Below are 14,220 nucleotides of genomic sequence, written 5' to 3'. Positions count from 1 at the left end.
AAACTGAGACAGAGGAGACAAAGATGATGAAATAAAAAACGGTAATACAGACTTACGAGGAAAAGAGATTAGGGGAGAGGCAGGGATGAGGAAGAGAATTGGGAAGTGGAAAGAGAGAGAGAGAGAGAGATGTTGGGGGGGGGGGAGACAACGGGTCTAAGATGAAAAGAGGGAGGCAGTGACTTACCAGGGGAGTAGAAGTAAAGCAAATTATTATACCCTGCCATTATATTTCACTTACTTTCACCTCTACTCTCATCCTCAGTCAAGAGCATTACCTCCATTACTCACCTTCATTTTTCGTAATTGTCACTACTACTTTCACCTCTGTCCATTGTCATTTTTCCCCCACTGATACTTTCATTTACCATTGTTGTCACTGCATTCCAACTTCATTCACTGTTATGTTTCTCACCTTTAATCACCTTCATTCATCATTATTTTCTCACCATTGCCTACCTTCGTTCATTATTATTTCACACTCATTCGCCATCATATTCCAGCCACTGTTGTCACCTTCATTATTTTTTCAGTGTGTGCTGCTGTCACCTTCAGTCATCATCATTTTTACTTTCAAGAAATAACACCTTTCCTTTCACCTTCATTCAGTCACAGCAGCTTGTAACCTTCATTCACAGTCGTACATTTTTTCAGCCACAGCTGCTTTCACATTCATCTACTGAAGGCTTCAGTCAGTCACTGCCATTGCTACCTTCATTCACTGTCCTCGCCATTTTCGTCATCAGTTGTTGTTCTTATCTTCACCTTCCGCCACTGTGGTCATCATCTTAAACTACTTCTGTCGTCACCTTCACCCCAGCCATCACCTTCACCTTCATCCACAAATGTCATCACTTTAATTTACTGTTATGGTTACTTTCTCCATCATCCACTGCGGTCATCACATCATTCATTCTGCCTCTTCATTGCCACTTTTTTCGCCATCTCTGTCACTCGCCAGCACTTTGCTACTCTGAAATTGTCTGTAAGAGAGGAATATAGATATACAGGGTGGGGAAGAGGAAGGTGAGGTAGCTTAGAGTGGGCTGAGATGGTTGAAGCAATAAGGAAACATTTAGGGGAGAGGGAGAGAGAGAGAGAGAGAGAGAGTTACGAACTGTTATATAGAGACCAAGAACTCTAAGAGATATAATGCCAGTAGGGGGCACAGAAAAAGTCAGTTTAAGAACTGTGTTGGAAGATATATTGTATGAGTGCATGCCAGTGAAATGTTTGTTGGTGGATAGGAGAGATAGCGTGAGGAAGTTTATGTGAGTTGGAGGATGGAAGTAAGAAAGAATGAACTCTCATGGAAGGCAGAGAGTGTTGGGAAGAGATGAAAGAAATGACATGAGGAAGTTGATGTCAGCTGGATGATGGAAATATGAGAGAGCAAATGAACTGGGGCATAGAAGTAAGAGAAAATGAATACTCATAGAAGCTAGAAATAGTGTTTGAAAGAGAAGTAGGAGAGCAGTAGCATGTGGAAGTTGATGTGAGCTGGAAGATTGAAGTAAAAGAGAGTAAGTATAGTTGAGAGAGAAAATGTTAAGTTTGGAAAACATCTTGGAGAGAACTTAGGTGTTATGGAAGAAGATTGCGTGAAAAAGTTGGGGTGAGATGGAGGAAGGAAAGGGGAGAGTAAGGCCAGAGAGAAGAAAAATATTTGGAAAAGAAGTGGATGAGATACTTCATATCATTTAAGTAAGATGATATAAACAGGAAGATCGAAGTGAAAGAGAGAGAGAGAGAGAATCTTTGGAGCAGATTGCTTACACATACCTTCATAGTAGCAGGTGGACAGCTTCGTCAAGCACATTTATTTCGTGTTTCGTGGATTCTAAAGGGCAGCTGATGGGTCAGGCCCAGAAATATTCCCCCACCCCCAACCCTCTCCATGCTATACAAGGGAACCTTGATGGTCATGAGTAATGTGATAACATAGAGAAAGATGTTCTGTAACACACTTCTGTGTATCACAATGACCACCACCAGCCAGTCCTCTCCTCTTGCACTGTACAATACAATACTTACTGTACTGAATAAAATTTTCGGAACATAATGTTTAAAATATGTCATCATATTGAAAGGGCTATCATCACAACCACAGTTGTTAAAGATTGCCATGTTGCAGTTTCTCTTTGGCTGTTAGGGTTTCTCATAGAGAATTGTTTAGTGTTCACCTAAATATATTTTCTAGGTGTATCCATAGTAGATAAGGGTTATTCAAGATAGTTTTTGAAAACTATGATGGCTAGAATGTCTTTCACTTGAACATCTCTCTTGATGTTCAGCTGGATGAAATATCCTAATGCATCATCCAAGGCAAACCAGTTAAATACTATAGAATTCAGGATCTTGAACTGTCATTAAATCCATAAAGTTTCTGTGTTTTTTATATAATAAGGAGACTACTTTTGTTTTGTATTAGCTCTGTGACCCATGTGCTATGCTGTACTCTTTAACACAATGATTCTTAGTCATTAAAGGGAGGGTTACAGTATATCAGTTGGGGTACAGTCATAGTTTGTGTCATATTCAGAATTAACATCCCTTTTATACTGTACCTGTTTCATTATAGTACAGTATCTCATTTATACCATTATCATCACACACCATTACCAGTTTTCATTGCAGTATTCCTTTTATCACCTTGCAATTAAATGTTGCATTATCTTTGTCCCATGTTAAGGAAATATGTGTCAAGAAATACAGAGATCCTGCTTGGTTTTATGTTTGAGTGGAGTACTTTTTGACATGTTATTTGCTTCAGGAAACCTTTACAACCTTTGCTTCTCTGAATTTGTTTCTTCAAGATTTATTGAATTTGTTCATGCACTTCTAGAAAATGAAGTGCCTTTATTTTAGCATATTGTACGACGTTATATAGAACATTCTGTGTACTTAAGTTTGAGTTACACGTAACATTGCAGTATTGTAATGAACTAGCTGCCTACAGGTATGGCACTACTATCATCAGTATTGTATGAGTAAATGAACTGTTACTGTGTTGAACAGTGCATGATATTTGGACTTTGTTTCTGGAAGATGAAGTAGCAGTTTTAGTACCTACTGTAGTGTGGCACAGCAAATGGTGAGCATAATACAGGTGATTAAGAAGTTTATCATCGACTACAATTGCTGCAGAATGGATCTGTGTGAAGGCTGATAGAGGCACTGGCAGGCAGGGTCGAGCCTGGGCGGACACTGCCAGCCATCACTGGTGGCCACAGAGATCCAGGGCAGCCGGTGTGGTGGGCCGCCCACACCCACCCGCTGCCAGAACTAGGCACTGTTTCTTCACGGCCACCCACCACACGTCATGCCAGCTGTGGGGGCCGCAGATGGTGCCACACCTCAAGAGGGACGGTGGCGGGTGCGGCGGTGATGGCCTCATGTTGGCGGGGGATGGGCGTCCTGCTGGGCACCTGTGTTCCCTCCCGCCCCACACACCCTCACCCCACGCAAACTCCCACACCTGCAGTGCCCCTACCCTCACCCACACCTCCGTCCACTGCGCCATCAGCTCGTATCCTGAGTGGGTCACCCAGTCACAGCCGCCACCACCACAACCATCATCATAGCCACCACCATAGTCACCACCACCAGTCACAGCAACAACAGCAGTCATCAGAAGGCCCAAGCGCTCGATATCTACTAGTACGCCCTGCTACTTCCACCCCTCCTTCCCCACGCCGTCGCCACCACAGCCGCCACCACGGTAGTGGTAGTAGTGGGCATACTGGCAGTGGGCGGGGCGAGAGCCGGGCAGGGCAGGCGGCGGATGTGGAGGGTACACCACCCCTACTCTTGCTCTCACAGGCCCTCCACCTGCCCCCTCCTCCACCACACCTGGCCTCTCTCATCTACACCTACGGTACACACACACACACACACACACACACACACACACACACACACACACACACACACACACACACACACACACACACACACACACACACACACACACACACACACACACACACACACTTCTTACACATACACAACTGTAGCCTGCCGGTCTTACCCCACTGTTTCACTTTAGTGCACAACTCTCAATACATCTGTTTAGAGAATAATTGGTACTCGTTTCCTATACATATAAAACACATAGTATGGAATTACTGCACAGTATAGTATGTTTTCTAATTACAATACAGGCAACTTTCTAGTGCACTGATACAGCGTATTTTAGTTTTAGTACATCATTTTCACCTGTATAGTACATTCAGAGTAATTGTACTATAGTATAGTACACAATAGGTTTGCCAGTTTTTTTTTTTTTTTTTTTTTTTTTTTCTTGCAACAGAATGATGTTTTACACATGAAAAGGTGATGCAGTTTGTTGCTGAGACTAAACCAGATTTTAATATACTTCAGCACTCAGACACATACTGTACTGTAATGTAATTTGTTGGTAAATACTGTACATAATTGCTTAATGTGAAGTGGAGAGCAGAGCTTTGGTTGTTCATGTAATGAATTAATTTTTTGTAAAGGAAACCTTCTGAAGGACAAAGTATATTGGATAGGCATGTATAGGAACCTTTCCATGGCACAGCACTCAGCATATCAGATCACAGGCACAACTGAATACTGTATTGCATGTATTGTGTCCCATGCATAGGAAGGGGGCTTGATAAATTGGTCATTCATAATTGTAGTGTTCCATGCATGAACTGTTTTGAGTTGGATCCTGAACTAAGCTAAGGTCTGCAAAATTGAAAGAGCTGCATCTTAAACTCGCACAATACTCAACAGCAGTAAGTACATGTAAATATAGCAGTTGTTGTTTGTACCCCTACTAGTTTTAAGAGCACTATAACTTAATTAATTGCACATTGGTTCTTTTAGTAAATTTGCAAATTGCTTGTACAGATTAGGATTTCATATTTTCTTCATTTTGACATCAGTATATCAATAACGAGCTAATAACTTTTTTTGTGTAAAAATTATTAGATTGATTTTATTGTATATATGACTTGATCTATAGCTAATTGCAAAAATTTTTATGGGTGGTATTTTCAGATACATTAACCCATACTACATTCACTTTACAGTTGAAGTATGAGTAGTTGTTTCTTTGTGAAGCTTTCTTTCATGTTACTGAGGTTAACATTTTGAGTTTTTGCTTGGAGCAACCCGTACTGTATTTTACTTATCCACTCCCATAATCAGTCATTTCTGACACTTAAGGAAGAGCATAATTCTCAGGCACATCTGGCCAACATTAGTTTTACTAGTAAGTGTATACCAGTATTTTGCAATATGCCGCTCAGAAGACTGCACAGTGTACAGTCCTATACTTTTCTCCTGATATATCATTGTGGCCCTTAGGAATAAGGGCAAGTCATAGACACTCCCAGTAGCATGAAAATAAGGGGCTTTCTCATCTGATGCATACATAAACTCCCATGTAGGAAAAGCAGAACAGCAGTATAAATCAGGCAAGTTGTTAAGCACTAAAAGTAGCAGCACTATATAGAACAGTAGAAAACAGAAAAGTTTTTAAGTATTGTGGAAATCTGACATGTCATTAATGACCAGCAAACATCTGACAATTCCGTAATTACCAGGAGATGCATTGACTTGGAACTGCATTGCTGCAGTGATAGTTTTTGTCTCACATTCCACATCTGCCCCATGTCTATGGTTCAAAAGTCCAAACTGTGGCAAACATTTAAGCTGGATGCTGGTTGTGTGTCTTTTCATGTGCTTGCATTTCTTCTTCTTTTTTCATTTTATTCTGATGACATACACTTTACAGATACACCTACAAATATAATCATTCCAGTGCTTTTGCCTTCACATGTATCAATGTCATACATCCTCTTCTTCCCATTTCTGACTACACCAGCATGGGAAAGGGTTCATTCTAGCCACCATTCTCCCTTTGAGGAGAACATGTGGTCATGCAGTGCACCCATATGGACTACTGTATTACATTTACACTCAAGAACAGCAATATTTGATAGATTATGAACTACCAGTCAAAGTATGAAACAGTATGAATTGGACAAGAGCAAGTAAAGCATAGAACACTGCAATACCTGTACAACTTGAACTAAAATTTTTGCTAATCTTTAAGCTTAGTGAAAGTTGAATATGAGTACAGTAATATATAATCAATGTATCTTTCAAGTTCTCAAACTATGGTGTCTAAGACTTCACCGTAACAAAGAAGGGATCCATTACAAATGTTTTACGTAATGTATAGTTGCAGAAAAATGTTTGGAAACTCTATCCAGATGGTCTCTGACTTATGATGGGGTTACATCCTGATAAACCCATTGTAAGTGGAATACTGTATAAGATGAAAATGCACTTAATACACCTAACCAGCCGAACATCATAGCCTAGCCAAGCCTACCTTAAACGTGCTGAGAACACGTACATTAGCCAACAGTTGGGCAAAATCATTAACACAAAGCTTATTTTACAATAAAGTGTTGAATATCTCATGCAGTTTATTGAATACTGGACTGAGATCGTCAATTGTGAAAGTCCAAGTTCATGTGCAATGGCCATTGCGGGCTCGGTCCTAGTTGTTTTCGACCGTAAGTCATTTAGACCGTATGCCCAAATAGGTTATGTTATGATGTGTTATGTTGTTTAGGCCGTTTGGTGATTCCGCCGTTTGCCAGTTTGGACGTTACGGCCTAAATGACTTATTGCTGAAACGACCATTTCCCTAAGGCCTTGCCATCTTCATGTTGGGCAGTTATCTTTAGTTTCATCTCAAGAGTAATTGATGTCTTCTTCTTCTCACCTGTAGCAGGAGAGACAGCTGGGCATTTCATAGACATGATGGATGCACAAAACACAATGTAGATACAGGGGGGGGTATCCAAAAAAATGCTGGCAACATAGAACACTGTAGAGTATTGGTTGTTTACACTAGTGGCTTCCTGGGCTGACTGGGCCTTGACTCGCTGCCACTGCCCAGTATCACGGGTGAGTATCGTACCACATACTGCTAGCCTGAAAAAAGATCAGAATTCACATTTCAGTGTACAGTTTCTACCATCGCAAAGTCAAAAAATCGCAACTAGACCGATTGTAAAACGGGGACCGCCTGAGTAGGGACATTCTGATGATGAAGAAAATAATTAGTGCTATGACATAATTATTTTTTTTGGCAGCAAAGTTATAATGTTGTAGGCTAACACTTTTACAATCAGTAATTCATTGACTTTCAGATTGCTTTAATATAATGCATATGGTTCTCACATGATTATGCATTTCAGGCTTAATGTTCTCACCCATGCACAGATCTTTTAATATACAGTATATGTTTGATGACAGCTATAGGTCAGTTTTCTACTCTGTTAGTTGCGTTAAAGAGTATATTTGATCCCGTCACAAATTATTAAATTCATGAGAGTAAAATCAACACTCTTGTCTGAGCCATACATACAAAATACAGTATTGTACTTTTTGTGTATTTCCTTTGTATGCTAGTGAACTTAGCATTTACTTAGCTATCCACTGGATTTCATTTATCTTTGATGCTATATGGATAAATCTTCCTCTTGATCTTGATATTTATCTTGAATGCACAGTAATCTTTTTCAATTTTATCCAGCTAGCCATCGTATCGTTATCCATTATTTAATGAATTTTTTTTTTATCATTTATTTAATCATTTTTCCTTGCATGTTGCTAAATTGTATTTTTTTCTTCCTTTGACAGGCATCAAGTGCCCAATCTGCTCGAAGTTGGTGTTGCCTGATGATGACCTAGAGTGCCACTTGGTCATCTGCCTCACTAAGCCACGCATCAGCTACAATGGTCAGTGTTTGGTGGTTCATTGTGAACAAGAACCGTATTCAAGGGGCCATATTCTCATCAGCATAAGAGGCTCACTAGCACATCTTTTATACCAACTTGTTTTTCCATATGGCATAATAATATTCTCTTTGTGTTACATACACCAAGTATGTCAATAGTAAGATGATACATGTAACACATGAGAAAACATTGAGGCAAAATAGTGATAGCTGATTGTTCAGAAAGAGCTAGAAAAGCCTTGTAAGCTCATGAGAAGACAGGTCTGTCACCATTTGCTTAGTGATCTCCTGTCTTCAAAATTTCCAGCTTACAGTATGGTTACACATTGCAGATTATGAAAAAAAAAAAAAAAGGAAGCGTAAAATGCTGGGTTGGATACTACTGTTCTCAGACAATTTAAGCAGTGTTAAAGCAGGGGAGTTCATACTTTTGGCCCCATACTGCATGCATTTGTATGATTTGTTCACTACCAGTCTATTATATCCAGTTTTCCAACATATCATTGATACGGTAAGCATCAGGAAGGAGGACGAGAAATGTAACAAATTTGTTTCTACAGTAACATTGTATTTCCTTCTGTCTGGAAACAGATTACGTTAGTCAAGTCCCACACTTCCTGTAGTTGTTTCCTTATTCTCTTATAAGATATATACTAAGTTAGTGTATCACTTCAGTAACTAGTAATGTAAGGCAATTCATACACTGAAAGTGTGCTTATGGCAGCTGTTTTTTTATGTCTATCTATCTATCTATTGCCAGACGCCTCAATCCCGTTTGGGGTGGCCACAAACAAATCGCCTCCAAGTCGCCCTGTCCCCTGCCATTTCACTTCCCTGCTCCCAACTCACACCCCCCTCTCTCATATACCTCACCTAGGTCCTAGATATTAGACTTATGTTAGAAAGCTTAATGTAATACAGTACAGTATACCAAACCAGTTACTTTCTCTTAACACATGTGGATCCAACATGCATGGTGATCTCATCTGTGACCAATATCCCTGTTACATGACACTGATCTAGTTTTTGTGGGCTGATCCCAGTTGAAAACTCCAGAGATCTTTAACTCCTCCTTGGCCAACCGTGTGTAATTTGTCAGGACCAACTGGCTGACCCTGGGTCCAATTTTTGAAGTTTCAAAAATGATTTTTTTTTTCTTGCCAAATTGAAGAGGAACATCAGATGCATCCTGCAGTGCAATTTTGAGCTTCCTAGACCCATTCTGAGCCATGCAATCTATTAACGTGGAAGTTACACAAATTTAGGCAGCTGATACTGGTCACATGTAGGTACTGCAGTGACGAAACTGCCCTGCCCCCCCCCCCCCCCAAAAAAAAAAAAAAAAAAAAAAAAAAAAAAAAACATTGTCAGTGGTGCTGTACCGTTGGATAGAAGATTTTCATAGAAAAGGGGAAAGGAAAACAGTACTAAGGGGAAAAAAATCATCATTAAGAGAAGTGACTGGTGGAGTCCCACAGGGATCAGCGCTGGCACCAATTATGTTTTTACCATATATAAATGATATTGACAGCAACAGTAGAAATGAAAGCCATGTGTTTGCTGATGATGCAGAAATACAAAGGAGAATTACAAACAGACTCATGCAGAGTGCTACAAGAAGAATGAAATAAGCTTGATGAATGGAATAGTAGATGGCAAATGGAATTCTGTGTGGACAGTTGCCATGTAGCCTAATCAAATTTGGTAAAAGTTAAAAAAGACCAGACAGGCATTCTAAATTAGGAAGTTCAATCCTACACATATCTGAAAACAAGAATGACCTAGGAGTGATTATAAGTAACAGATTATCTCCAGCTGACCAAATCAGTGAGAAGGTTCGGAATTTGAACACTATCTATCTATCTATTGCCAGACGCCTCAATCCCGTTTGGGGTGGCCACAAACAAATCGCCTCCAAGTCGCCCTGTCCCCCGCCATTTCACTGCCCTGCTCCCAACTCACACCCCCCTCTCTCATATACCTCTCCACCCCATCCCTCCATCTCATCCTGGGCCTCCCCCTCCCTCTTCCCCCCTCCACCTCACTCACATACATTCTCTTCATCAGTCTTTCACCCTCCATCCTCTCCACATGGCCAAACCACCTCAGTGTGTTCCTCATAACGCTTCCTATCACATCCACATCCACACCATAACGCTCCTTTATATCCTCATTCGTCAGCCTGTCACTCCATGTGACTTCACAGGCTCCTCTTAAATAACTCATTTCCACTGCTGTCACTCTTGACTTGTGTCCTTCCAGCAACGTCCAAGCTTCACTTCCATACGTTAGAGTTGGTATCACAGTACTGTCATGTAGTAAGTTTTTCACTTCCATGCTCACTTCCCTGTTTCTTATCACTGCTTTCAAAGAACCAGCAACCTTTCTTCCCTGCTGTACCCTTTCAAGCACTTCACCCTCCAAACCTCTATCCTTACTCATCACACTACCCAAGTACTTAAACGTACTCACGTTTTCCAATTCTTCACCATCCAACCTCGCTGTCCATTCACTGACTTCACCTATGTCAAAGACCATCACTTTACTCTTCCCTACATTCACCTTTAGATTCTGTTTCTTACACACTCTCCCAAACTCATCCACCAAGCCTTGCAGCTCCCCTGCGTCTTCACTCAACAACACAGTATCATCTGCAAACAACAGTACAGGGAGTTTCCAGACACTATCCTCTCTCACCAGGGCCACTCCAACATCCACTACCATACCTCGTACCCCTTTTATTACTCCATCCATGTACAGATTGAACAACCATGGAGACATGACACATCCCTGTTTCAACCCAACCTTCAAAGAGAAAAATTCACTTAGTTCACCATCCACACGCACTGCAGCCTTTGCACCATCGTACATACTATTCACAGCATTCAACAACTTCCCATCTACTCCATATATTCTTAACACTTTCCACAATCCTTGTCTATCCACCCTGTCATATGCTTTCTCCAAATCCATGAAAGCCGCATACAACTTCTTTCCCTTCTCTAGAAACTTTTCCACTAAAGATCTAAGAATGAATATCTGATCTACACAACCTCTTCCCTTCCTAAAGCCTCCCTGTTCTTCTCCAACTAATTTCTCTGTTCTTTCTCTAACTCTGTCAATAAGTATCCTACCATACACTTTTCCTATTATACTAAGAAGACAGATGCCCCTGTGATTACCACACACTTCTTTTTCCCCTTTTCCTTTGTACAAGGGAATAATTATACCTGACTTCCAATCCTCTGGGACTCTACCTTCCTCCCAGGCCAATCTGCACATCTTCCACATCCATTCTACTACTATCTCTCCCCCATGCTTCAGCATTTCACCACACACTCCATCAATTCCCGGGGCTTTCCCCGATTTAACTTTCTTCATTGCTTCCACAACTTCTATCCTACTGATTTCTTCCTGTCTTCTCACCTCCCTCCTTCTCCCAGCCATTCCCCAGCCACTTATACTCATATAAAAGCATCACAGAAAAAGAGAAAATATACATAAATGAGTATATAAACTATGGGGAAGCAATGGCAGGAGGACACTGCTAAAAAACTGCATAAAAAGAGAGGTGATGAAGAAGTAAGTAAATCCAGTTTCCCAAATACAGAGTGTAATGCACTACCGAATGAAATAATGTGTGCCAAAACAATTCAAGAATTTAAGAATATGTATGATAAAAATGGTTCAAAACACAGGACAGTACAAGCTTAACTCATTCCTGTGAATATACAGTTAGGTAGAAACAAACACACACACACACACACACACACTATATAGCCCTGTCTTGGTAAAGGTGGCATTTAAAGTTATTATCAATCTTGTGGTTAATGTAAGCCTAGTTTGAGCGTGCTTGGGTGACCGTAGACTGCTGCAGCTCTTTGTTGACAGGTGACCATAGAGACATTTTTTTTTTTTTTTTTTTTTTTTTTTTTTTTAGGTACATTGACATGGAATTCTTTTGAAAAATTGTACGTTTGGAAATTCAGTATTTGGATTTTGGGAATTGCACTGAACAGTATTATTATTATAGGAAACATATATTATTATTATAGGAAACATATACTAGTACTGTATTGCTATTTATCATTTGTAGTTAGAATGTTAAGTGTTGTGTCTATATTACAGAGGATGTGCTGACCGAGGACAAAGGGGAGTGTGTGATCTGCCTGGAGGAGCTTTGTCAGGGGGACACAATTGCACGCCTCCCCTGTCTTTGTATCTACCACAAGTCATGCATCGACGAATGGTTTCAGGTTGTTATTTGTAAAACCATAATAGTACAGTACTACTGGTGGGTGGTTATACTTGGGTAAGCCTGGAGTTTTCTGTACCTCAGGTAGAGTTGAGTCTCTAACCTGTTTTGCCATTATGATGATACAGGCATCCCTCAGCTTACAATATCTTGTTAAATGATATTTCACTTTAGTAATCTTCAACTTTTGATGCTTTATAAGTCTGTCATCTCTCAGTTTAATAGTTGCCCTGGTGGATATAAATTACTCCCTCAGTCTGTGATCTTTTGGGAACATGTTGGTAGCCTCTGCTGATGAGGCTGATTACTCAAGTCAAGCCCAACCATCCCATCACCCCTCTTCCCTCTGCATCCCATCTTTGCCACATGCAACTTCTTGAATGAATGTCAGGATCTTGTCTCAGTTTCCATCTTCTCCAGTAGGTTCATTGCTGTTCACCTCATGGTTGGTCTGACTGTTCCTCTGGCACCCTTCAGGCTCAGGGGAAGGATTGTCGAATGTAATCCCAAATCGACACATTACTTTAGTTGTGTCTGGTACCGCCACCATATCTTCTTCCTCAGTGACATCTGGTCTCTCTTCTGGTGCAGCTCCTTGTTCTGGCACAGCATTGATGTAGATTCATCTGCACCCAGCCACATATGAAGCTTGTTCCAGTGCATCACCTTATCCGGCCCTGATTCACCCTCCAGATAAACCTGATACACACACCACTAACTTCATTCAACACCCAACACAACCTGCCTTTTTTTTTTTTTCTGAATCTTATTGTCCCAGTACATGATGGTCTCATAGGATTACCTGCTGGCCTTGCTTTAGTGGTGGTAACCTGCCAACTCTTTTACATTTCATTCAGTTACCCTCATGATATTGCTACATGTTTCCTTTAGCTGCTTTCCAAGCTACCTGCTGGGTTTCCCTCAACCTTCTAATCCACTGTTCATGGGTTCTAGCAGCCTCTTTTGTTCCCACACTGAATCTGTCTAAGGGAAGATGCAGTTCCACAGCAAGTATCGAGTAGTGAGGTGAGAAACTTGTCACCCAATGTGGGGTGCTTTTGTAAGTGGCAGTCAAACTTGACAGAAAACTTGGCCAGTGTCCTCTTTGCTCCATACTGAGAGTTACCAACATCTTGTACAGCATACAGTTGAGCCATTCACCTGTGCCATACCCTTGAGGGTGATATGGGTTTGTTAAGGATTTGTCGGTGTGGTATTTCCACAGCTCCTTCACCAGCTGCCCTTGAGGGTTCTTCCCTTGGTTGCTGTCGATTCTCCTAAAATATGAAACCTATGGAGGATTTCCACTAAAATCTTAGCAAGTGTCCTGGCCTTCTAGTTCTTCATTGGGAAAGCCAAAGCAGACTTACTGAACACATCTGTCACCACCATCACATTCTCTTTCTCATCCTTGGCAAGATTCAGTACTGTTAAGTCCATTGCAACTACCTCCCATGATCTACTAGCTGCCAGTATCGCCACCATCATTTTTGCCCATACACCTTCGCCTTTGCACATTGCACAGCTTTACATCATGCAGTGTGCTCCTTGATGTCCTCATATAACCCTGGCCAAAAGAAACGTGTCGTAATAATGCTGTACTCCTAGCCACGTACACCTCCTTTTTTGCCCATGGCACAGCTATACATCATGCATTGTGCTTCTTGAGGTCTTCATGTAGCCCCGGCCAAAAGAAACAGTATCATAATAATGCCGTTGTCCTAGCCACACCCTAATGACCCCACTGTTCGTGCATAGCACTCGGTACATCCTTACTTAGCTGCACAAGCAGAACAGGTTTCCACTGGCCTGGCCATCTTACATGCTGTCTCCAGTAGATCACACCTTGTGTCATGATCAGTGATTTCCTACTCTCCACAACTTAAGGAATTCATCCAACTGAAGTTGAGCCCTCAGCCTCTCACAACTCATCTTCCCCACCAAATGCAACCAAAGAGAACTCACTGCAGAGCAAGATTTCTAAGCATCCCTCATCTGGTCCTGGCTTATCTTATCCCACACATTTAAAAGGGCTACTCTTTGCCCATACTCATTTGGGGTGCTTCCCATATCTCTTGCACATCATCATCCACTGAAATGACCTGATGTCACTTCTTGGACAGGCCATCTGCATCGGTATTCTACTTTACTGGGCGATACTTTACCACAGAA

General features: G+C 41.1%; 1 protein-coding gene across 3 annotated transcripts in view; it reads left to right on the top strand.

The window, feature by feature from the left end:
- The window catches only part of LOC145412242 (E3 ubiquitin-protein ligase ZNRF1), a 132,308-nt gene that overhangs the window by 109,781 nt on the left and 8,307 nt on the right, over positions 1-14,220 (top strand). Inside the window, exons 1-3 of one of the 3 annotated variants that reach the window (XM_080282182.1) lie at positions 2,934-3,877; positions 7,696-7,794; positions 11,922-12,049. In XM_080282182.1, coding sequence (XP_080138308.1) covers positions 3,388-3,877; positions 7,696-7,794; positions 11,922-12,049 — 717 coding nt within the window. In that variant the 5' untranslated portion in view covers positions 2,934-3,387. Of the gene's footprint in view, positions 1-2,933; positions 3,878-7,695; positions 7,795-11,921; positions 12,106-14,220 lie in introns of those variants that run through there. The other 2 variants (XM_080282184.1, XM_080282183.1) reach the window with 2 other exon arrangements.

This window comes from Coenobita brevimanus, chromosome 92, assembly GCF_032717465.1.
Source record: "Coenobita brevimanus isolate Jiangsu-jjx chromosome 92, ASM3271746v2, whole genome shotgun sequence".
Taxonomy (NCBI): domain Eukaryota; kingdom Metazoa; phylum Arthropoda; class Malacostraca; order Decapoda; family Coenobitidae; genus Coenobita; species Coenobita brevimanus.
The sequence above is the reverse complement of the archived record's forward strand: the minus strand, read 5'-3'. Positions and strand labels throughout refer to the sequence as shown.